We start from the raw sequence: 22,452 nt of genomic DNA on the forward strand, positions 1-22,452 counted from the left end.
CACTATATTTTATAAAATAACCATGTGTTTTTATATCAAATCTCAATGTTGTCATAAATGTAGCAGACTACAAGTAGTGATAATGTATTATCCCTGACCTGTTTAATAACCAAGTGTGTTCTATTAAAAGGGGCTGAAAATTTATATATGCAAACAAATACATTGTATTATATATTTAGGGCCCCGAGCGCACTGAAGGGATTGAAACTGTAGTGATTATTATTAATCGACTGGAAGAGAAATCGCCTTTTTGAGTCTTATTTTATAGGTCTCGCCCATGGTCGTGGCAAAATGGCTCGATAGCGCCAACTACAATAATCTCAGATCATGTTTGTATTTAATATATCCATAGTTTGATTGATAGCAAGTAATTGTTCTTGTTCACTAGGCCTACCATACTAAAATAAACCTTGACACAACTTCTTCCCTAGTTTGGACAGACTATATAGTATTAGTTTGATTCTTGAATTTCTTCTTCTAACCCTAAATCAACATTAAGCTAAACCAAACATGAGAAAAACCACAACAATGTGGGTCAAATGTTAGAAGAACAGTTTAATCATACATAGTCACAATTCTGCTTCCAAAAATGAGTTTGTTTTCTTCATCTAACATCTGGAAATGTACATAAGGCCACCTGAAAATGTACATGACTTTGACAGTGTGACAAAACTCATATGTTCATATTTATATAATTGACAATATTTTACATTGCTTTTGCTTACAAGGTAGTAGCTGTTCCAAAATACAGCACTCTTCTGTACAAAAATAATTCTTGTCATATCCTGTGAAGTTTCCATGGTAGCAGAGAGGACTAAATGCAGCCTCGGTTTTAGTACAGAATGTTTTTTTTTTTCGCTTTTTAAACTGTCACACATCAGAAAGACTATCAACAGTGGATGTTACAGCTCCAGTACAAATAGAGGCTGGCCTTTCCCATAACGGATTAAAAACAAAAACCATGCCAGATTGTGAAGCCATAAAGTTTTTTTTTTTTTTTTAAAAATTACACTTGATCAAATAAAACTGTATACATTATATTCAGGGGGAAAGGAGTGATGAATATACACACATCAAAATGCACATTTTTGCCTTTTTCCCCAAAAAGTGTAAAAGACATCCCATTTACAGCATAAACGTTTACAAATGTACAACTGTACAGACGAAATAAAAGCATCACTACAAATTTAGAGCAAGGCCTGTCAAACACCACAACTAGACTTTTTTTTTTCAATTAAACTAATACTCTTACACTTATTAACTGCACATATACTACATGTATTCTACAATTATTCATATGAAGCAAAGAAGCCATCACTACGAGCATTACAGGTGAATTGTGTAGCTTTTGATGGCCCCACCAGCCTCCACCGATGCACTTGCATACCCAACCAAATGAGAAAAAAAAAGAAAAAAAAAAGAAAAAAAAGAAAAATCAAATCAAATCTAAAAAACAAAAACAGGATTTTTTAAAAAAAAAAAAAAAAAAAAAAAAGTTCTTTCAACATCCCTTTCTTTCTCTTCTCCCACTAATTCTATTTCATTTCACCTTAGATGTACAAAGCTGAGATAAGCTCCACTTCACAACATTTAATATTTTTTTTTGACTACTCTGACCTTCAGGCGGTGGGGATCCCATCATTGCTGCAAGCCCCCTACCCAAAAGCAACAATTTACTCATACATAAAGATGCTATACGTCACTAAACTACTTCTACGCAAGAGATGATTATTCAGTATCAAGATATCAAGATACTGATTTCTAGGGCAGTGTTCATCTCAAACTACAAGACAGATAGGATGTTACACAAAACATGAAAGAAAAAAATCATTCCAAGGATTAAAACCTGTCACAGCATGCCAACGCATACCCCACTCCCACCCCACTATTCCCACAAAAAGCTCCCTACTCTGGTCATTTCATGTAAAGATTATACCAGGTTACACGCCCGCTGTACAACCAAACCTCTTGCTCTGCCTCTATAAGTTATTGGTAACTTTTCGCTTGCATAAACCCCGAGTGATCACCTGGATGAGGGAAAAAGTAAGATGGCTAAAATGGGGCTCAGTGGATGCAGCAGCTCAGCTTCGTCAGGCTGTAATATTTAGTACCGAAATGTTAGGCAGACTACAAGCCGCTGGGGTAAACACACGCCCCCCCCCCACTTAGCCAGAAAAAGGAGGCAAGAAAAAGCCACCACTACTGGAAAACACAAATCTAGACTAAAGCACCAATCCCCGAAGCCAAGCTCGCAAACAGGTCTTGAAGACCCCTGAGTGACTGTGGCACGTGGCACATAGTACTCACCTGTGGACGGAGGAATTTATATCCATCCTTACTATGTAGTGCTTTTTGAAAACTAATCCATCAGCTGCTTTGGCATGGGAAAACACTTTTACTGTGCATGGGATAATATACAAATATAATATTCAATTGCCTAGACTTAATTAGAACAGTTGACATAATAAGTCTGGTTACAAAAACAAATGGAATTGTTTTTTTTGATTTTTTTTTAAAAGGATCTCTCAGTTTAGCCTTATAAAGTCACTTGCTGGTGTTAATTGTAAGAATTGTAAATTTCAGCAAATGTGTAATAAGTTTTTTTTCTACAGAGAATTTACAAGGTAAAAAACTAAATGTACAAGATAATATGAAAACCAGTCAAATACATCAATTACATCATTAACAATGGGCTTGTGCTTTACCCAGGAAAAATCGGCCTGCTGACTGTGCGTACCCTTGGGGCCACACTGGGGTCCTGCACCAGGGGTGGCAGAGTGGCAGGGGTCAGTTGTCACAGCGTTCTTACGTGAAGTTGACTTGTCTGTTTTTTTTTTGGTAATTCCCCCAAAAAATGGGATGTCAGAGGGTGTCAAAGGCCCTATGGCTAAGGAGCATCTCTCACAGAACAGGGGGTTTGGGGTGACGACTCCTCCTCCTCCTCCTCCTCCTTCTTCCTCAGGAGACCCGGGATGTTGACAATTACATGAGGCCATTTGTGGGGCCGCCGATGGGACCCAGTTCAGATCCACTCTTCATGTAGTACTTTTCTAGCTTGGCCAGAATGTGCTTCCCGTAGGTGTACTTGCGCAAAGTGGCAATGTGAGGCCGGATCTAAAAAGGGAGAGGACAAAGATCAGGAACAAAGTCAATTTTGTGTAACCTGACCTAGACTTAACTTATTTGAATAAATCTAACATATGAAAGATATAGGAGAGGCAAAATATGGCATATCCATGTTCAAAACAATCTCCATGTTTACAGAAAAGCAATGAAAAAATATTATATTAAAAAAAAACAAAAAACAACTGTTGCCACAACCAGATCATGCACTCAAGTGAAAGGGTCCACCATTGAGCCAACCTGACCCCATTATCATTTCCCAACTGGTAACAGCAGAGGTGTAATCAGCCAAACAAACAGACACTTTTGTGCAGCTTCCTCACACAAAATGTTCATTTAATCCAAATATGAATTCACTAGGACAAAGGTTGTACCCTTATCCTCTCCATATCTGTATATGCACACATTTAGTAGTTGACCTACCTTGTGCATGATGATTTTGCGCTGAGCAGGTTCTGCCATGTCGATCATTCTTTGGACAACATAGTTAGCGTACTGGTCCTTCATCATGGTGTACAGGGCGCTGTGAGGCCCGTCTTTCTGGCAGCACACTTCATCTATCAGCAGAGCTCTCTCAGCACGCGAAGAGTGGATCACACACTTCTCAACAACATTACTGAGGAAAAACCAGGTGAGAAACTTCTATCATACACATAGTAATTCATAACTGAGCTGATAAAAGTCAGGGAAGATGCTTTTGATTAGGTTACCCATTAGGATTGCTGAGATGTTGGAATCAGTTTCCTTTTTTTTGTGGCATGATGTTGGACATGACAGTGAATGGGGTGTGTGTCAATAATGATGATGCAAGGCACATTGGATAAAATGTTCAACTGTCTTATTTTGTTTGGAACAGGATGGAAAATTTCTGAGTACAACTATTATGAGTCTCTATGACCTAACTTCTGCGGTCGTGAGCTGTCCTATTAAATTAAAGCCGCTAGATAGAAATCAAGATTTTTTTCCTCTTAGGATAGCTCAAGGCAAGACTTAACTTGACAAACCACAGGACGTGCAAACAAACAAACAAAAAAAGCAGTACCCTGTAATCCAAAAGACTCAGATTGATGTTTGTGATTAAATGCTGACTGGCTGTTTCCAAATGTTATTTACTTGCAATGGTTAAAAGGTAAGGTGCATGCTGCACATCAATATATATATGACTTGTTTAAATGCACATGCTGTAAATCTGTGCTTGTCCACAGGGCTTAGGAACATGGTTCCTAAGTAAAACTGATTCCTAACACTAGTCAGTGTCTGGTTACCTTTAACTGGTTCCTACAGTGTACCTGTGGTCAACTTTCAGTCTGTCATATTGCTTGACCTGTAGCTGGTTGGCTTATCTGCAATATTGAGGTTTCTGGCTTCTATATTAACTCTGTATAGTTTATCGTAGCTATCAGTAAGAGCATAAAAAGTTTTGTTGAGAAAGAAGTCCCACTTACTACTTGTAATTTAATGATGAACCTAACCAAATATTTGATTGTGATGTCCTATAACACATTAGCTGTTTTCCTTTTTTTCATAAGCGAATTTAGAAATCTGGCATGTGCGTAGTTACAATAGTGGATAGTGTTAAGTGTTGTTTGTGAAAACTTGAAACAATATAAGGTAGGCGAGATGAAACCCTGGTAGTTTGACATACTCCTGGGGACAATGAAAAGATTGCCCTCAGGCTAGATGTCTCTCCCAGTGGATTTAAAAAAAAGAAAAAAAAAAAAAAAAAAAGAAAAAAAAAAAAAAGAAAAGTTAAATAAAAACTTACCTTGCAAATTTGTGTTGGCTCAAGACAAGAACCTTTCCACGAACCTCTGCCACTATCTTGCTCTTATCTTCTGGTCTACCGTGCTCCAAAACATGCTGAATGACGTAGTTACCATATTGATCCTGCAGGAGGCAGTGGAAGTGTAAGATCAAGGTAGGCAGGTGTTTCAATACTTATTAAAAATCACCAAGAATCAGTGCGACACCCTTTTCTCTGATTGATACTCATGCACTACTTTTCACCATTGGTCTTAATTGGTGTGAGACAAATCATGCAGCTCTACAATGATAGGTAGACGACTGAGTGACACCCCCATTTGTAGTCTTACAATACCCTTACGTCATCACTGCGGAAGGTCAGACAAAACAGATGCTGCTGGTTTGGAGTGTTGCTGACCAGACAACACAACCAATAGCATCTTTGCCCCTTCAGAAATGGGTGATAGACAGTTATGGGTGTAATTTTAGTGTGACAAGGTGGAGACAAAAACTCACCTGACCAAGCAACAAATAACACCACTCTTGAATTGATCTTGTTAAAGTAGCAATTTGTTGGGTAGGTAATATGATCTCCAACTTTAATTGGGAAGTATTTGCCTTCAAATCCATTTCCTGTCAATCTGTTTTAACAAGAACATTATTTTGTTCTTGAACTTGACTTAAACTCAATGTGAAGTTACAAGTGTTTTCAGCACCACTTACAAACACTTTATTTGTTCAAAGAGTTCCAAACTCTTTCATACTCTGAAGCAATTTCAGTGAAATCAAGGAGACGAAAACAGAAAAACAGATTGATCAGGAGATGCTGTAGGCAAGAGAGGGATCATCAGACAACAGGGAAGCATGTGCCTTGTGAATCCTCCGTGGCATAAAGCAAGAGAGAGGAAAAGGGCGAGAAAAAGGCGGCTCAGTGGGTTAGGAAAAGGCCTGTAACAGTTGGGAGTTGGAGAGCTATCTAAATGTTAAATCAGATCGTTTACAAAAGAAAAAGATAAAAATAAAAAAGGGAAAGAGGAAGGGAGCACAGGGACATCCGCGAGAGAGAGGCAAATTGCTCTGACCTTGAACAGTGCATCGCGGGACACTGTATAATATGTTTTGGGTGTCATCTCCAATGAAACGCCTTGATATTTCTAGATGGAATAAGTGAGGGGGCAGGGTGGATGTTTAAATAATCACATATGTCAGATGTAATGACAGCTAACAGTACAATTACATTCATCCTTACACTTTTCACTTAGCAGACCACAACTACACAGGAACAATGACAGTCTAAAAAAATATGAAATGTTCAACCATGAAGGAGACATGCAAATACACAAGACAAGCACACATCTCAACAATGATCAGTCACATCTAGAAAACAAAAAAATGAGGCACATAGGAGACAGATGTGCTCACCTGGCCCAGCTGTTCAGAGTGCTGATGCAGCTCTTCCAGGATGGGTAGAGTCTGCTCCTGGGTGCAATGCTCCAAAATCCTTTGGATCACTCTGCAGCCGTAAGGATGTGTGGACAGCACAAACACCTGCAAAAGGAGGTCAACGCAAGAGATCAATATACATGTAGTTTCTCTAACATTACACCACAGACCCTCATACTGATTCTTCTGTGGAATAAAGCATTCTCAAGGAGAATCTTAAATGTCCCCTGAGGTGTTTTTGAGTACTACTAGCACTGTGGAGCAATGTTTTCAAATATGGGTCCTTGATCTGCACATGCATGGGTGACAATACACATCCCTGCCTATGGTTTCTCATTATTCCACTGATGTACAGTAAAACTACAAACAGACGTTTGGTTTACTGGAAAACTCCTCCTTTTCCATGCATAACAGACATTGAACAACCCTTAGATTATTGATTCTATTTTCTGCAGTTTCATCGTGTTTCACTAACGTCTGATCCGTTTGCTGCTTCTTCATATCATGTTCTTGTATTTACATAACACAATGCCACTAGTCAAACCAAATAAGGGTATTTGGATTCATGAAAAGGTCTTGTAAGCAGATCCAATGCTGTTGATTCAAATTACTTTGAGAACTTAAATGACCTTGAATTTAAACTATTAATGGAGGAGCTTTAAAAGAACATGCACTTCTAAAAAGAACTAGCGAGGCTGGTCTAGGACAAATGGAAGTTTGAGTAGCAGTTACATTTTCATCTCCAACTCTAACTGTAGATTACACAGAGAATGACTGGCAGCTGAGCCATTTCTCATAATGATAAACCCACCTGGCCCTGGAAGGCATCAATAATAAACTGGAGGGCCTGAGGCTGGACACACTCAATGCACTTCTGCACCACATGGTTCCCATTCTGGTCCTTCACACACTTCAATACGTGGCCATCCAGCTCGCGGACAATGTCACTCTGAAATGAAGAAATTAGGGAAAAATTGTAACAGATGTCATGATCTTAAAATTTAATATTGAAAAAAAGAAGACAATAAAACAATGTCTGTAAAACTTTACTTAAAAAGGATTGAAATCTCACTTACAATTACCTGCTGGTCTGAGGAAATAGACTCTAGGGCTTTCTGGATCACCCTACAACCATACATCTGCAAAGCCAGGGGGAGGACGTGCCCACGGATACGTGTCGCCAAAGCCAGCTTCTGGTCTGCGCTTCCAAACTGCATGACACAAATCCAAGTACACTGTTAATACTGCACATAGTCACTGTTCTAGTTAATATTGTGTGGTTACTAAATTGACACCAGGATGAACTCTTGGATAAAGTCCTGACCTCAAAGAACTTTTGGATGACGTAGTTCCCAAATACATCTGTCATCAGTTGGTATGCAGCTTGCAGAATTTCTCCAAATACCATCTGCCTCTCAGCAGGAGTGGCCCTCTCTAGCTTCTGCTGGATAAATCTAGATGCAAGATTTAAAATCAAGATAGGGAGAAAGAGTAGAGATGGAAAACAAAGAAATTAGTCACATTGTCTTACACGACTGCACTTGCCCTTTGGAAATGCACTCCCTGTGTTAAGGTATCCGATTAAAATGCCCTAATAAAGCACATCTTAAACACCTAGATCCATGTTGGTCTTGAGAGAACTCCACCATGTGTCCTGGGAGGTCACGGAGCTGGAGGTTTGGGAAGCGGTTGTTCCTGAAGTCTTCCAGTAGGCGGCTGCGTCCGGATGGCATGACATCAGAGCGACTGTAACGGGGCCGAGACGGAGGGAACAGCTGGCTGCTGGAATTGAACAGACTGGACGTACCACCGGTGCTCCGGTACTTTGCCTCAGCACCAGGTGCTGCAGAAATGTAACGCCCGCTGCCATTCGTCAGGCCACCTAGGATTAGAGAGTGATTAAAACTATGACCAGATGCTGTTGTGGTGTTGGTCATAATATGAAATGTTATGAAGTACAGGGTTGTTGCTTTTGGGACTACATAGTTAATGACCTTAAAATGAATTTAACACTGAGGAATTAAAAAAAAAACAAAAAAAACAAACAATACTCTTACCCCACACAGGTCAAAAACAATTTCTGTGCAAAATGTCTTATCTAATCCATAATTTTAAAGTGGCTCAATACCTTAAGTACTAGGCTTACCTAGGTGAAGGCTGGAAGAAGATCCATGAGAAGAGGGCAGAGAGGGTGGAGGAGTGAGTGGGGAGTGACCCGGTGTCAGGCCAATGGGGCTGGGTGAAGAAGAGTAACCCAGGCTGTTGTAAAACGGCTGGCCAATGGGAGTTAAACTGCTGCCACCACGTTTGTATAGGTCAGAACTTGCCAACAGGGAGTCCCTGCGAGATACACTGCTACTGGTTGAGCTGGATACTGTAAGAAAAAGAAATAACAGAGCAAGTGTAAGACAACAGACTCCTAAAACAAACAGTTTTTTCAAATGGTAGTGTAGCCTGTAGTCAAGTCACTGACCAGAAGAGCCGAAGGCCCCGAGAGCAGAGCCCAGGCCCACACCAAGAGAACCGCCGGTGCTGCTGAAGCCCAGGGAGGAGCTTTGTGGTGGTGGGGCAGCAGAGGTGTGTGAGAAAAGGGAACTGCTCTGAGAAGTGTTAGGGACTGATCCAGAGCCATAGAACGAGCTGGAGGGCAGGCCGCTGCTGGGTGGGGGAGCCTGCTGCTGCTGTTGCGGCTGGGGTTGAGGTTGAGGCATGGAGCGGTACAGCCCGTTGGCTTGAGGACCAGATATGTTGTTGCCAGAACCAGATGCAGACACCGCAGCTGCTGGTGGAGGGGAGAGTGTGAGGGGGTGAAAGGAGAACTCAGGTCAGAATGGCCCAGATTTGTAAAGAAGTAACAGGGAGGAGTGGATGTGTGGCTTTCATGTAAAACATCATAAAGGAGGACTGAATTTCATTAAGTGACATTTCATTGAAAGGACACACTCCTACATTCCAATTATGAGCACATGTACAAGTCTTGAAGTTTCATCCATGGTATGTCATTTATTTCAATGGCTACAATTATTTCCACTAAGTGCGACTGACACTAGAAATCTATGCGAACCAAAAGAGGCCGAAAAGACTTTCAGCCATTACTAAACAAACTACGCACAGAGAACAGCTGAACTTTCAGATAAATGTTTTGTCTAACCCCGATGCCTAAATATTTATGCAGGCAGAACTTCATTGAACAAAACAAGGGTCTTTAAAATGAGGGAATGGCCGACAATGGGTTTAGACAATCACTGACTCGCAGTGTATTTTCCAAAGCCCTACAGTCACATATCGAAAAGGATCTGCTGTAACAGATGAATCAGTACTTACCAGCCTGTGCGGCAGCAGGGTTGATGAGGAGAGGGGTTTGGACTAGACGAACTGGTCCACCTAGACCAGTTCGGGCACCAGGGCCCATCACCAGAGCTCCAGTCTGGTCATAGTAAGCTGCAGGGGCCAACACCTGATAACCTGAGGAGAAAAGGGACAAAAAAGGTGAGCAATTATAGATTACTGAATATAAAGCAGTTGTAAATCTTGTGACAATTATCCTCAATCAGAAGAAACACCGTTTTCAATCAGTGATAATTATGAGAATGAACATATATATTTCAACAGAACATATCAAAAGGATGGTTGTTTCAAGTACCGTTATACGAACCCCAAAATCCTGCTCACAAAACATGAATGTGTTTGGTTATTAGTATCTTTGGCTTGTATGAGGTGGTCCACTCACCAGGCATTCCTGCGTATGCCAATGCAGGGTTTGCAGCAGCTGCTGCAGCTAGAGATTCTTGCTGACTCTGCTGGCCTTGCCCAGGTGTAAGAGGTCGCTGGTTGGCTCCTGTGCGCATCACCTGGAAGAGGAGGTGCTGATACTGTCAAACCCACAGGCTGCCAAAATACTGGATTAAAAACTCTCAAGCATATTCTGTAATTGAAGCCCCTGACAACTTTGTTTCATATCTTGAGTATTTCTATTTTGTATTGAATATTTATGGCTAAATGGCGAACAGTCACGGTTAGTTTAGCTAATCTACTTTATCAGGACTGCATGGGTTTGGTTTGATCAGATTTGATTGATAGCTGCCTAGCAACATTAACAACCAACTCCACAAATTACATCACATTTTGATTCAAATGTGGCTTACTCTGATTGGTGCATAGAAGTATGTGATATCAAGGACATGCATACAAATACGAACACCCTTCATTTAGAAAAAAAAAACAAACAAGTGTTTTATATTTAACAAAGTCATTGTGTGTTGATCTAGGACTCCATTACTCATATTAAAAAAGCTAAATGAGAAAATAGATTTCAGTCAACCCAAACATGTGAGAACATCACTTTACAGAAGGTTTATTGGAAATGCATCCTGAACATAAATAATTCCTACCTGTGGTTGGCCAGGCCCTGGTCCCTGATTGGATGCTTGCTGATTAGCTGAGTGATTGGCAGTAGATGCAGCCTGTTGCTGGAAAAGATTGGCCGGGTACACACCCCAAGGGACTCCGTAGTACTGTGGTGGAACCACTGTGGGCCCTGAGGAAAACATTTTGATGTTGCATACACCTCTTATACAACTGAGGAAGACAATACTTTTTAAAACTTGACACAATTGCATTATGCATCAAAAGTCCACAGGCCTCTCAATGAGAGCTTAAACTGAAAGATCACAAGATCTGAAAAAAATGCTGTGTGATCACCTGCAAGCGTGGCTGCAGCTGCCAGCCCAGCAGCAGTGTAGGGATCCGCTCCAGGGGGGGCAGCATTAATGATGTAAGGGTTTGGCACAAATGCAGGAGCAAGGCCAGCTGGGAAATATGAGGAAAAGCCATGTAATTTATATTTCCATATCAAATCTCAATCAAATGACTATGCAACTGTAAATACAGATCTCTAGACATCTTCAGACTCATAGTACTATAATTGTATTACATGCCACGTTGTGCTAAACCATGAATAAGGCCAGCAACTGGACTTACCGAGATGCTGCTGCTGGGCTGCAGCCAGGGCATATTGTTGTTGCTGAGCTGCAGTGAGCTGTTGAACAGTCAGGGGATTAGACCTCTGGAACAGCTGAAAAAAAACAAACAAACAAAAAAGGATCACAATCTGTTGAGCAAACTTGCAGTTAGATCTCTTAATAGATAGATTTTCTGTTTCAACAGACCTGCTGCTGAGAGTTGTAGTCAAACAATCCTACTGGAGTCCCTGAGGAGTCCACCTGAATCTGGTTCCCAGCATAGTCAAACTGGAGGGACTCCACTCCGGCTTGCTGCTCCATACCTCCCATGTTCTGGGCCTCCTGGTTCTGGAAGTCCTCAGCTGGGGCCTTGTTTTGGGCGGGATTCTGTTGTTGGAGGCCATGGGGGTGGTGCTGTCCCATCATTTCCAAACCTGTCTGACTGGGGCCCATCCTCTCCACAGCTTCCGTAGGGGAAGCTTGACGGCTTCCAGGGGTTGGACTAGATAGCAAATAAGTTCAACATCAGCACAAATGCCATGTTAATACAGAACTTGGCCTCAGACAGGAAGCCAAGAAACATCAATAAACCTAAAAGCCATCGTATTTTTATTCCCTCATTCATTTAAACACAATGCAAATGTGGGCATTTTCAATATGTTCAAGTGTCGTAAAATTTGCCAAAACCAACTAACTGCATCTAGAAATAGGTGGTTGTTCGCTTAAACCATAAAAAGGAAAACCTACTTGAAGTCTTTGCAGTCTCTGTCCATGCCATTTAGTAGACCTCTTCCGTTGGCTTTAGCTGGATCACTCTCCTCTCCCACCTTCATCTCTGGGCTCTTGTCCTCTTCAAAGGGCGATATTTTCTCTTGGACATCACCTTTCTCTCTCCCATCTTGGTCAGCATCTCCTCCACCCTGTATTCACATATAGATTAGGTAAGACTACATGCCACCCTTGAGAATAAGGTTTAAATAAGCAAGAGAAACCCCTCAATTCAAGTTAGAAATGAGACAAAGTCTTGACTTACATAGCCTCCGTTCCTGTAGCGACTATCCATCTTGTCACCAGGAGAAGAGCTCAGGACGTACTCCACCATGCTCACCCCCAGGCCTCCACCTTCTGAGCGAGGTGAAAGCACAGAATTGGCATCACCATTCCCATGGAAACTCTGGCCTGGACGCCGCTGCACCATGATTGGCTGAGACACTGAATGATCTGAATGAAAAGCCGTGATCAAATATCTAAACCTTTGTGTATATAAAAAGGTATAGCTTGGTTTAAAAAAAAAAAAAAAAAAAAAAAAAAAAAATCCAGACAGACAAAGGCAACAATGCAAAACATGATTAAGGCTCATTCCAATCACACAATTGGAACAAATTCTTTAAAATAGGATTTTACTGACAAAAACAGTAAAAAGATAAAGAAACCACTCACGAGATGATCCCCAGGCATTGTCTCTCCACTCCTCTCCAAGAAGCATCCCTTTCCTTCCATCTTTGGCCAATTCATCAGAATCCCAGAGCTTTTTTGCAGGCAAAAGCTAAAGAAAAAAAAATTTAAACATTTTCTACACATCACTAAGATGCCCAAGTAATTATTATCAACATTCATGATTTATTAAAAATTTGGTGATTTTAGGTGTGGTGGTTAGTTCACAATTTTTAAGTTTAAATATGAGTTTTTATTGTAGTCTTGGTTCGCTCACTTTAAATGATAGTCCATCAAAATCTGTCTGAGCATTAACACTTATGTTGGTAGACTTGAGGGTGGCTGTAGAGATATTATAGTTTGCTCCTTCATGGAGAACTTTATCAGTTTCATCCTTAAAGATTACAACTGCTTCAGTGCACAGTTGCTTTTTAAAATCGAATTAAAATCACTCACCCCTGAATTAGTATCCATTTGTTCACTGTCCATATGTATGCTCAAATGAATATGGCTATATGCACTTTTGTAGTCTCAATCCTACTACACAATCCTGTCAAGCTTACAAGTATGAGTTGGTTCGCGTTTGTTTGAGCACTGGCCAAAATTTCAATGTCCACCCTCACAGACTTGGAGGTGTGTCCCCGGAAAGTTCATGAGGATTTAGGACTGTCCCACTGTCAAACCATTCAAGGAATGAGGGCTCCCCAGCAGACGTTTTGAGCCCTTTATGCACACTTTCTATAAGTCTGCATTTCTGCAGTCTTTGCCTGAGGGAATCACCCAAAGTTCATGCCATTGTGACATTAAACACGGGGTTGCCATGGTTATCAGGGTAAGCCCGGAAGTGTAAAAATGGCAAACGATGATTCAGAGCCTGAATTGTGTAGTTATTTGTCCTGTGATGACATGATGATGAACTCCAAATGTCCAAATTGGATCAGATCTGGTCCAACATTATTTTTTTGTTTACAAATCAGGGAGAGATGGGAGGGGATAAAAATGTACAATCAGAAAATCCCAAACCCACAATTCAATGCAAATGTTTTGCTGTTATCAAGGTAACGTGATACAAGTGCTGTCCCATTCCTCTTTATATCATTTTGAGCCCCTGTACCCTCTTGCACTCAATCACTCACCAGGTGATGTCAATTAAGTCTGTGAGGGTTCAGGGCTTAGGGGGGACATTGCGATTTGGCCGTTGTCTCTCGCTCTTCCAATGGTCACAACAGCTGCTCTGTTGTAGCTCAATCTAATCTCTGTAAAGTACCAAACTAAACATGACTTAGAGCTACCTTTCAAGCCTGGACGGTAGCGTTTCATAAAGATATCCATTTTGGTTTATTGCTGCACTATAATGGAGAAAATGTTAAAAACCCAAAACCCCATTACCTCTCCCATGCCCCTTGACTCCAAAGCAAGGGCTTGAAAGTCATAGTTCATTTCATCCACAGCACGAACCTGAGACAAAGGGGAGACAAAGCTTTTTGAGATACAATTCATTGACCAATGATTTTGATTTAACACTATCCAAATAAAATTACTAGACTGTACACAGAAAGCTAAAAGCACCTGATGGAAGACCACGAAATAGAGACTGTAAAATATATCACATTCGTTCTGCTCATTGTGGTTCACAATAAACTAACATATGTTTTTTAAGATTTGTTTTACCTCAAACATTGTGGTTTTGTGAAATAATAAAAGCCAAATATTTCAAGAGGCCCCTCAGCCAACAAAAGATTACTGTTCTATGGAGAAGCATTCAACATGAAGTTTCTAAATAATCACCATAATACAACCACAAACAAAACAAAAACGATGAAGAGTTGTGGTTGGTGGTTCTTGCCTTCTTCTACCTTCAGTATTTCTGACAAATTGTTTTAAGTCTTAAATCTTATATGTCTTCATTCATACTGTCTTTTCTTTCTCTTTTAGCCAGATCTCACATGCTGCATGAAACTGAATGAATTTATTAAAAAGTCTGACAGACGTTAAAAACAAGAAAATCAACTTTCTGATTTACATTTGGGAAAACAAGAGGTTCATGTTGGGCTCAGTGTTTAGCACTGATGCCTCGTACAAAAAGGCTTCAAACTACAAATCTAGGGTACAGTTTGGGGCCTCTTTGTAAGGAGTTAATTTGTTTTCCCTTGTTCCTCACACAGACCAAAGACATACAAGTTAGGTGAGTTGGGTGTGTTGCTACAGGCATCAGTTGGAACATCACCTTTAATCCAGGAAGGATACTACAACTCATGAATAGGATATTATAACTCGGGGCAGTTATTGCAGTGACTATCTTACCCCTGCTGTGCTGAGGCAGTGACCAAAGCACTGGCCTCACATGCTTCGCCCACTGCAAATCAAGAGACTTTTTTTGTGACACCGTACTACTGCTATCTTAACACACCTTGTGACAGACAGGTGATCTGTCCAGTGTGTACTCTACACTTCACCCAGTGTGTGATGGGATAAGCGAATACAAACGGTGTTTGGACCCAAACTTAGGTTTGCCATCGTGAAGAAGTTCTCAATTTTCTAAATTCTGCTCTTCATTTCTGCTGAGTAAAGAAACAAGACCATCCTTCATAGAAAGCCTTATTAACTTATTACTGTTATAGACAAATTAAAGCATCAACTCAGGTGTAACTAATATTATTTCCATTTTTGTTTCAAGACTCATCCAGTGAAATATATTAGATGAAATATCTAGTTCATAGACTAATTATTTTAACGGTTATAGTTAATGTCTTATGTCTGCTGTGTTCTCTCAGCAACAAACATTTTTGAATTACCTGTAGTGTCATTTCATTTCTTTCAGAAGGAAAAAAAAAAAATAGAGCTTTTGATGAATATATATAAAATTATTTCTACACAATAAACTCCCGTCAAACTGGATTTTCAAGAATTACAGATGCAAGCAACCTGCTTAGCAACCTACATTTTCCCCTCGAATAAGTTCTTGGTTTTAATCAGGAACTCTTACACCCTGAGCAATTATGTTGTTTGCAATGTTTTGTATTTACTGACACTGTCATTAAATTTTTGTATTGCTGCAGCCCATGGCAACTAAAGCTGCTGACATTTTTCATGTGCTCTAACTTCAATAAACAAATCTAGAAAAAAAGGTAATTAATGAATGGCTGGCACCTGGTGTAAAGCATCATAGATTAATGGAGTATGTGAAATATGTGACCTGTCAGAGTGAATAACAGACTGTTATTGTCTAGCCTCGACACCACATAATGCGTCCAAACACAAACTGATACAGAGCAGTTACAATCCCACTAACAATTTATTCTGTGGTTTTAACATATTCAGCATGCAAGTGCTGAATTCAACTTCATTTCAGTTTTGTTGCTTTCAAAGTTGACATTATCTAATCTATATGTCCAATAGGCAATCATGTTGCAACAATGTGCAGTATGAGAGAAATTGACGACCCCTCTGCCACCCCTCTTCACAAAGAATAATACATAAAGAAAAGACAATGGGTCTAATAACTGATACAATATTCAACGAAACTTGTGGCCTCTGGGGATACAAAATACTGCCGTCAGGCAATCTAACCTACATTGCAATGACCAGTCTCTGGATGAAGGCTCTTTACCTGGTCAACATGATTGGCATCTCCAGTTGGCCAGCGATGCTTGCTGGGTGTGCAACCTCCAAGCTGCTCTCCAGGCTGCCTCTGAAAGAAGTATCCAACTGTGGCGTCATCCTGAGATCGTCCACTCAGTGGAGGCTGTGGGGTACCTGGGGTAGGGTTGGGACCCCTATCCATGCCCTGTAAATGTGGAACTCCAGGAGCTTGTACAGCTCCCCCAACTGAGACTAGGGGCACCCCACCATGAACTCTGACACCTCCAGTCTCAGGAGCACCATTTGCATGCAGCATCCCACCTCTTGTCTCCTGCCAGGCCACGTCATTCATACCTAGGATGCTGCATGGAACGCTCATTCCACGGGAAAGCCTAAACAAATCACAACATGATGATTTAGTAAATGATAGTTGTCATTCAAATTGACCTGCATCAATTTTAGAGATACAAAATGTATTAATTATGACGACATTAATATGCAACCTTATTTGAGGACATTAACCCATTTGTGCTGATCTGCATTATAACATAGTGACATGGTAATCTACGAGGGTGACTGTGTCACACAAATAACTCAGATATATGATTTAAGTTACTGTTTATAACTGCCAACATGAATTTAGCACCTACTATAACAAGATGCTTACTGCATCCTGATGGGGTTTTAAGTTTTAAGTTTAAGCTGTCAGTTAAAATATTTAGCCCTCCTCAGTCATTACTCTGTGAGCCTTTACATAAATCGAGTTTTGGAATAGACTTCAGGAAACGGATGCACCCAGAAATACTGAATGGACAATTACAACATAATTTAATTCGCCGGGACATGGCTAATTCCCGTGTAGCTAACTCCATGCTTTGGCTGTTCTACGGGAAAAGATTGAAACGATAAATAATGTTGCCTGAATATCCTATTTTAGTTACATTGCCTATTAATCGACGGCGCATTAGCTCTACATTGGAAGTATAATTTATGTAAAGTTTGTTAATATACGTATGAGAGATGAACGAACAAAACAAGTAACGGGGATGTCGATGGCTTGCATTACTTAGAATGCTAGGTGGATAACGTCGTCCTAGTGTTAGCTGGTGACCATAAAGCTAATGTAACGCTACCATTAATGTAACGTTATTAATGACTAAACGGACATTTAAAGGCAAATCACTTAAGGTTACCAATTTAAGCCATAGTGAGCGGTGGCTGGCTTTTAAAATTATCGGACGAGCTGCAAAGCTACATCCAACATTACCTATTGGTCGTTGTGGCAAACCGACGTGCTAGCCTTTTAGCAAACTGGCTAATCTAGCTAGCCTAGCCAGCAAGTCCGCTGCTAATAAGGGAGCTAACTTTGCGGCTTTAACCACGAATTTATGTAAATGTTTATTTTAAGTTGTTGATGGCTTAGCACGTCGTACACTTGTTGTCCATCATTATTTGTGTCAATTCATTTATTCACACTAGAGGAAATCGAACATGTTTAATGTAAGCTAGTACTACTGGATTGGCGTGAGCATTAGCAACATCCTTAGCGAACCAGCTAAGGCTAACCGCAGCGGGCCTGCCATTTATTATTGCTAGACATCAAAGTTAAATTCACGAATTTGCCATTGTTTTACAGTAAACTTGTGGGTTCCCACGTTGGACAGAAAACACGCTGTTCTCTTGACTCGAAATACCACAGTGGCTGCTTGCAACCAGACAAATAAAACCAAAATAGCTAACGTGTGTGCTAGCAGGCGCTAATTGCCTAGTTGGTGTTGTGTGAGCTAAAACATTAACCAAACACTCAGTGGCTAAACAACATGGCCCCCCTTCAAGTTCCAAACAGAGGGGCCTTAACCGCTAAACAAAAGGGGAAATACTGACACCACGGCAGTCGCCTTCAAAGCAGTCGCTTTACAAAGCTTTTGCTTTCGACGTGGACAAATAAAGAGTATATACTCACGCGTTGTCGTGTCGAGAGAGGGTCTATGCTTGTTGCACGCCGTCAACCCAATTCTATATTGTTTTGTTTCCTTGGAGAGCGGTGATTTAGCAAGGCTTGATAGTCAAAGCTAAGAGTTTGCCTACGCCAGTGCCCCCTCCCTGTAAATAGCGTGAACTGCGTAGACATGCGTATAACAATGTCAATGTAAATTTGCCTTCCCAACGTACGTTTTGTACACTACATGTAAACGTAACACACATTTGCTTCAATGTGTATTAAATGTACTTATCAACCTGTCATCCATCACATTATGAATTAGCACTGTATCATATCCTTTCCCCCGAAATGTGCACTCACGCTGCTGCTGGATACCCCCTGAAGTAAGTTGTTTGAATGGATGTTTATTGGACAGTCTAATTTAATTTTGCGGAAAAGGTTGAGTCGGTAACAAAAGTAACAAAAGGCTAAAACAATGTCCCTGGTGTGGCATTGTGTTTTTAATGACGATGAGTTTATAATGACGATGAGTTTATAATAGAAGTCGCTTTAAATACGAATTACAAAAAAATGTCGCGTAATGCATGATCATGCAGTTAGATTTGGGTGATTCTGGCTGATCCTGGATCGGGTGGGTCCTCGTGGTCCATGACCCTCCTCTGTACAAGGGAAAACTGATGAGATCCAATCACCTCCTCCTTTACAAACTGTGATCTCACCTCCCTATTTCCGATTGGGTTGCTATATTTAGGAAACCACCCTGTGCTTTATAAAGAGCAGCGGGTACTGGTATAGGTTGTGGAGTTAGGAGACGAGAACGACTTACTGGAGAAGGCTGTCCTTTCTCATTTAGAGCATTTAAATAGTGGGAGCGGACACAGCGGGCATATATGTGTTTTGGACGCTACGTCTGAGCTAGAGCTAGGAAAAAGGAAGGGATGGCAGACATACGCAAGAAACTTGTCGTGGTGGGGGACGGCGCATGTGGGAAAACATGTCTACTGATTGTATTCAGCAAAGATGAGTTTCCTGAGGTGTATGTTCCGACTGTGTTTGAGACATATGTGGCGGACATAGAAGTGGACAACAAGCAAGTCCAGCTAGCTCTGTGGGACACCGCTGGACAGGAGGACTATGACCGGCTGCGCCCCCTCTCCTACCCGGACACTGATGTCATTCTGATGTGCTTCTCCGTAGACAGCCCGGACTCATTGGAAAACATCCCTGAAAAGTGGGTCCCTGAAGTCAAACACTTTTGTCCTAATGTACCAATTATATTAGTGGCCAACAAGAAGGATCTGCGCAACGACGAGAACGTAAGGAACGAGCTGTCCCGGTTGAAGCTGGAGCCAGTGAAAACAGAGGATGGCCGGGCCATGGCCATGCGCATTGGCGCATATGACTATTTGGAGTGCTCTGCCAAAACCAAGGAGGGGATCTGGGAAGTATTCGAGACTGCAACACGGGCAGCGTTACAAAAACGAACAACACCCCCAGGTGGTTGTCTCAAATGCTGTGTTTTGATGTGAATCGATTCTGTCTGGCGAACCATGAGGTGCAGACAAGACGTTACCGCCGCTGGGATCTGTGTCTGAACATGTATGGGCAGTGACCATGGTTTGGATACTCCCTTTTGATCAGACGACCTTGGCTGAACCAGAACGAAGGACTGCAAAGAAGTTGTTTTGAACACACTCGATAATCATCTGATATCGTTGTGTGTGTCCGTGTGTCTCTGTGTGTGTGTGTGTGTGTGTGTGTGTGTGTGTGTGTGTGTGTGTGTGAAATGCACTGGTTACAGCATGTTCTTTGTGGGTCACATGATCCCAGTCTGACTGGTGGAGGGGTAAAAAGGACAAACCACAAACATTTCAATGGACGCCTGGACCCCTGTCTCTTATGTGGACAAGGCCTGCTTTCGAGTCAAGATTTCACTTGCTCACTTTTTGTGTTTCACAGTGTTTGCTTAGGCCACTGCCTTACTGCCAATGTTATACTTTGTAATAAGCAAAGCAGTAAAAAAAATTGCACTTGTTATTTATGTCCACTTTGTATTGTAAAATGGCTGTATTCTTTTGAGAAATTGCACAGCATCTGCAAACTACAGTAATTCACAGAACGTTTTATACACCCTTCAGTGTAAGGATAGCCGTGGTGTTCTGTATAGTTCCTTCTGATGTTTGATGCCATTTTGGAATTAACCTTAGCTTAAGTTTACAGTTCATGAAATTAGCTGTCTCAGGTTTGTTAGTTGGAACAACGTCCACATTGTATGTTTTGACTCCCCAGTATTAAATGCCTAGTTTAATAGTTGTTAGGCAACATGCCCAATTTCATAACAGGTCTTGGAGAGTACACATCATGTCTGGGAAAGGGCTTAACCATATAGTCCAATGTATTGCAACTTTTCTGGTTGGTGTTTTGTTAGAGTGGACAAACAGTTAAACAGAAATATTTTTTTTTTTTAGGCTTGCTAAGCATGCATCTACCATAAATGTAATGCTTGGCTGTGGCAACAGTGACACTGATGAAATAGGTGCTTTTTGAACACAGATTAGTAAAACAGTGAAAGGAAAGTTACACAAAGGCACTGTCAACTGTAAACAGTCAGGAAAGGAAAAATGTTTTTATTTTATTTTACAGCTCACCTGAACCAAATCATTTGAAGCAAATACAGCATCTCACTATGTTTTTGAACTCTGAAATCCAGGTTTAGCTATTTCACAGGCTGGCATATCTCAGCTGTCTCTAAGACCTGCTTAGCATTTTACATTAAGATACAGCTTCATCTGCAGTCCTGTGGGTGATATTTCTAAGAGAAGATTGAGCATGTGAGATGGTTTAGCATGTGAGTGCTTTGTTCACAGAAATATGTTTTATTAGAAAGTGTCATGAAAAGAGGAGTGGGCTACATCAGAACTCTATGAGCCAGTAGCACACTCACATGGGATTAAGCCATGGGATGACAATTAAAAATTTCAATGGAAATTGATCATATGTTATGTTATTATAACCAGAATCTTTTAATAATGACACAAACTTAAAAAAAACAAAAGGGTGTCCCTATTTTTTTCTGAAGCTATAAAGTTATAATTCAGTAAAACTGAGTTCAGTAAAACTGAATTATGACTGACACAAATCCACCTTAATGTCTTCCTTTATGACTGTGAATGTAGCTCAAATTTATGTGTTCAAACACATAGTTGGAGCTTTGTATGTCAGCTAGATTTCAATTCTTGTGAAATAAATCCAGCTCATGTTTGATCTGTGTCTACACAGAAGTGTTGTGTAACTGTCCTCTTACATGATGGTGGGAGTGCTTGTACAAATGACAGCTATGATCATCAATTACAGAGAGTGTTGCTACACTGAAAATCCAGGGCAAAACCCTGGTGGATGTACAATGTGAGTTATTCTTTTAATGATAACTGAAGACAAGAAAGCTCAATTTCACCTTAAACATGTCATTTTTCTGTGGTTCAGAAAGCAACTATAGCAAAGATAAATCTGAGTCTAAAAGAGTATTTCTAAAAATCCAACCAGAGTTACGACGATGTAAAAGTCACATTCCTCCCTGCCTTCTGTTGCTGGGCTTTTTGCTGACTTACAGAGCAGGAATGCATTGTGTTGGATTGGTTAATTTTCCCACATTGCTCCTCCCTATGTGCCTCCGATTTCCAGTGTTGTTAGGTTATAATTCAGTGATGAGTGCTGAAAATGTGCCAAACCTATCTGTTTGTAAGTGTTGATCAAATTATGACCACATTAATGAAATCACGCAATACTTACTAGGTTTGAACAGTAGATGGCAAACAATGGAAATTTTTGTGAGGAAAAAAAAAAGAATGTAAGGGAACAATCGGTACTGTTCTGGGAAACTCAATAAAAAAAAATCAATGTGTGTCACCATCTCTACTTCTCCATTCTTTTGCCTCATTTTCTCACACTGCAGACCAGTTGTTATTGGGCTGTTGCAGCCACCATTTCTTTTAATATGCTTGAAACAAATATAAATTTATTCGCAATTATACTTTGAATTTGGTTGGTATATTTTGCAAATACCGTCATCCCTTGAATTTGTGATTTTATTTTTACGCGTAACTTTAAGTGGTGTAAAAGTAAAAGAGTATATTTACTTAAGTAAAGTGTTGAGGTACTCTTACTAGTATTTCCTTTTTATGACACTTTGTACTTAATAAATATTTTACTTTTTATCTGGTAGCT

At 40.6% G+C, this 22,452-nt stretch overlaps 2 protein-coding genes across 7 annotated transcripts; one reads left to right on the top strand and one right to left on the bottom strand.

The window, feature by feature from the left end:
* Positions 1-535: 535 nt before the first annotated feature.
* pum2 (pumilio RNA-binding family member 2) lies at positions 536-18,404 on the bottom strand. 6 transcript variants are annotated; one of them, XM_023415134.2, is made up of 23 exons: positions 18,250-18,404; positions 16,315-16,678; positions 14,094-14,162; positions 12,711-12,816; positions 12,304-12,491; positions 12,018-12,190; positions 11,478-11,772; positions 11,290-11,383; positions 11,011-11,118; positions 10,701-10,846; positions 10,040-10,160; positions 9,634-9,774; positions 8,783-9,091; positions 8,456-8,683; positions 7,924-8,191; positions 7,634-7,763; positions 7,392-7,520; positions 7,121-7,258; positions 6,289-6,414; positions 5,949-6,020; positions 4,889-5,010; positions 3,547-3,739; positions 536-3,114 (listed from the first exon to the last, which is right to left on the bottom strand). In XM_023415134.2, exons 2-23 carry the CDS (start codon positions 16,663-16,665, stop codon positions 2,983-2,985), a joined length of 3,639 nt encoding a protein of 1,212 aa, XP_023270902.1. In that variant the 5' UTR covers positions 16,666-16,678; positions 18,250-18,404; the 3' UTR covers positions 536-2,982. The 6 variants fall into 6 exon arrangements, with proteins under 6 accessions (XP_023270902.1, XP_023270905.1, XP_023270900.1 ...); XM_023415137.2 differs by having other exon boundaries at positions 7,386-7,520; positions 12,304-12,395; positions 18,250-18,403; XM_023415132.2 differs by having other exon boundaries at positions 7,386-7,520; positions 8,783-9,088; positions 18,250-18,403.
* A 603-nt stretch (positions 18,405-19,007) lies between these two features.
* LOC111661528 (rho-related GTP-binding protein RhoB) lies at positions 19,008-22,139 on the top strand. The gene has a single exon (XM_023415138.2). It carries the CDS (start codon positions 19,167-19,169, stop codon positions 19,755-19,757), a length of 591 nt encoding a protein of 196 aa, XP_023270906.1. The 5' UTR covers positions 19,008-19,166; the 3' UTR covers positions 19,758-22,139.
* Positions 22,140-22,452: the final 313 nt, after the last annotated feature.

This window comes from Seriola lalandi, unplaced genomic scaffold, assembly GCF_002814215.2.
Source record: "Seriola lalandi dorsalis isolate HSWRI2012SDOR001 ecotype SW California unplaced genomic scaffold, Sedor1 jcf7180002054544, whole genome shotgun sequence".
Lineage (NCBI taxonomy): Eukaryota > Metazoa > Chordata > Actinopteri > Carangiformes > Carangidae > Seriola > Seriola lalandi.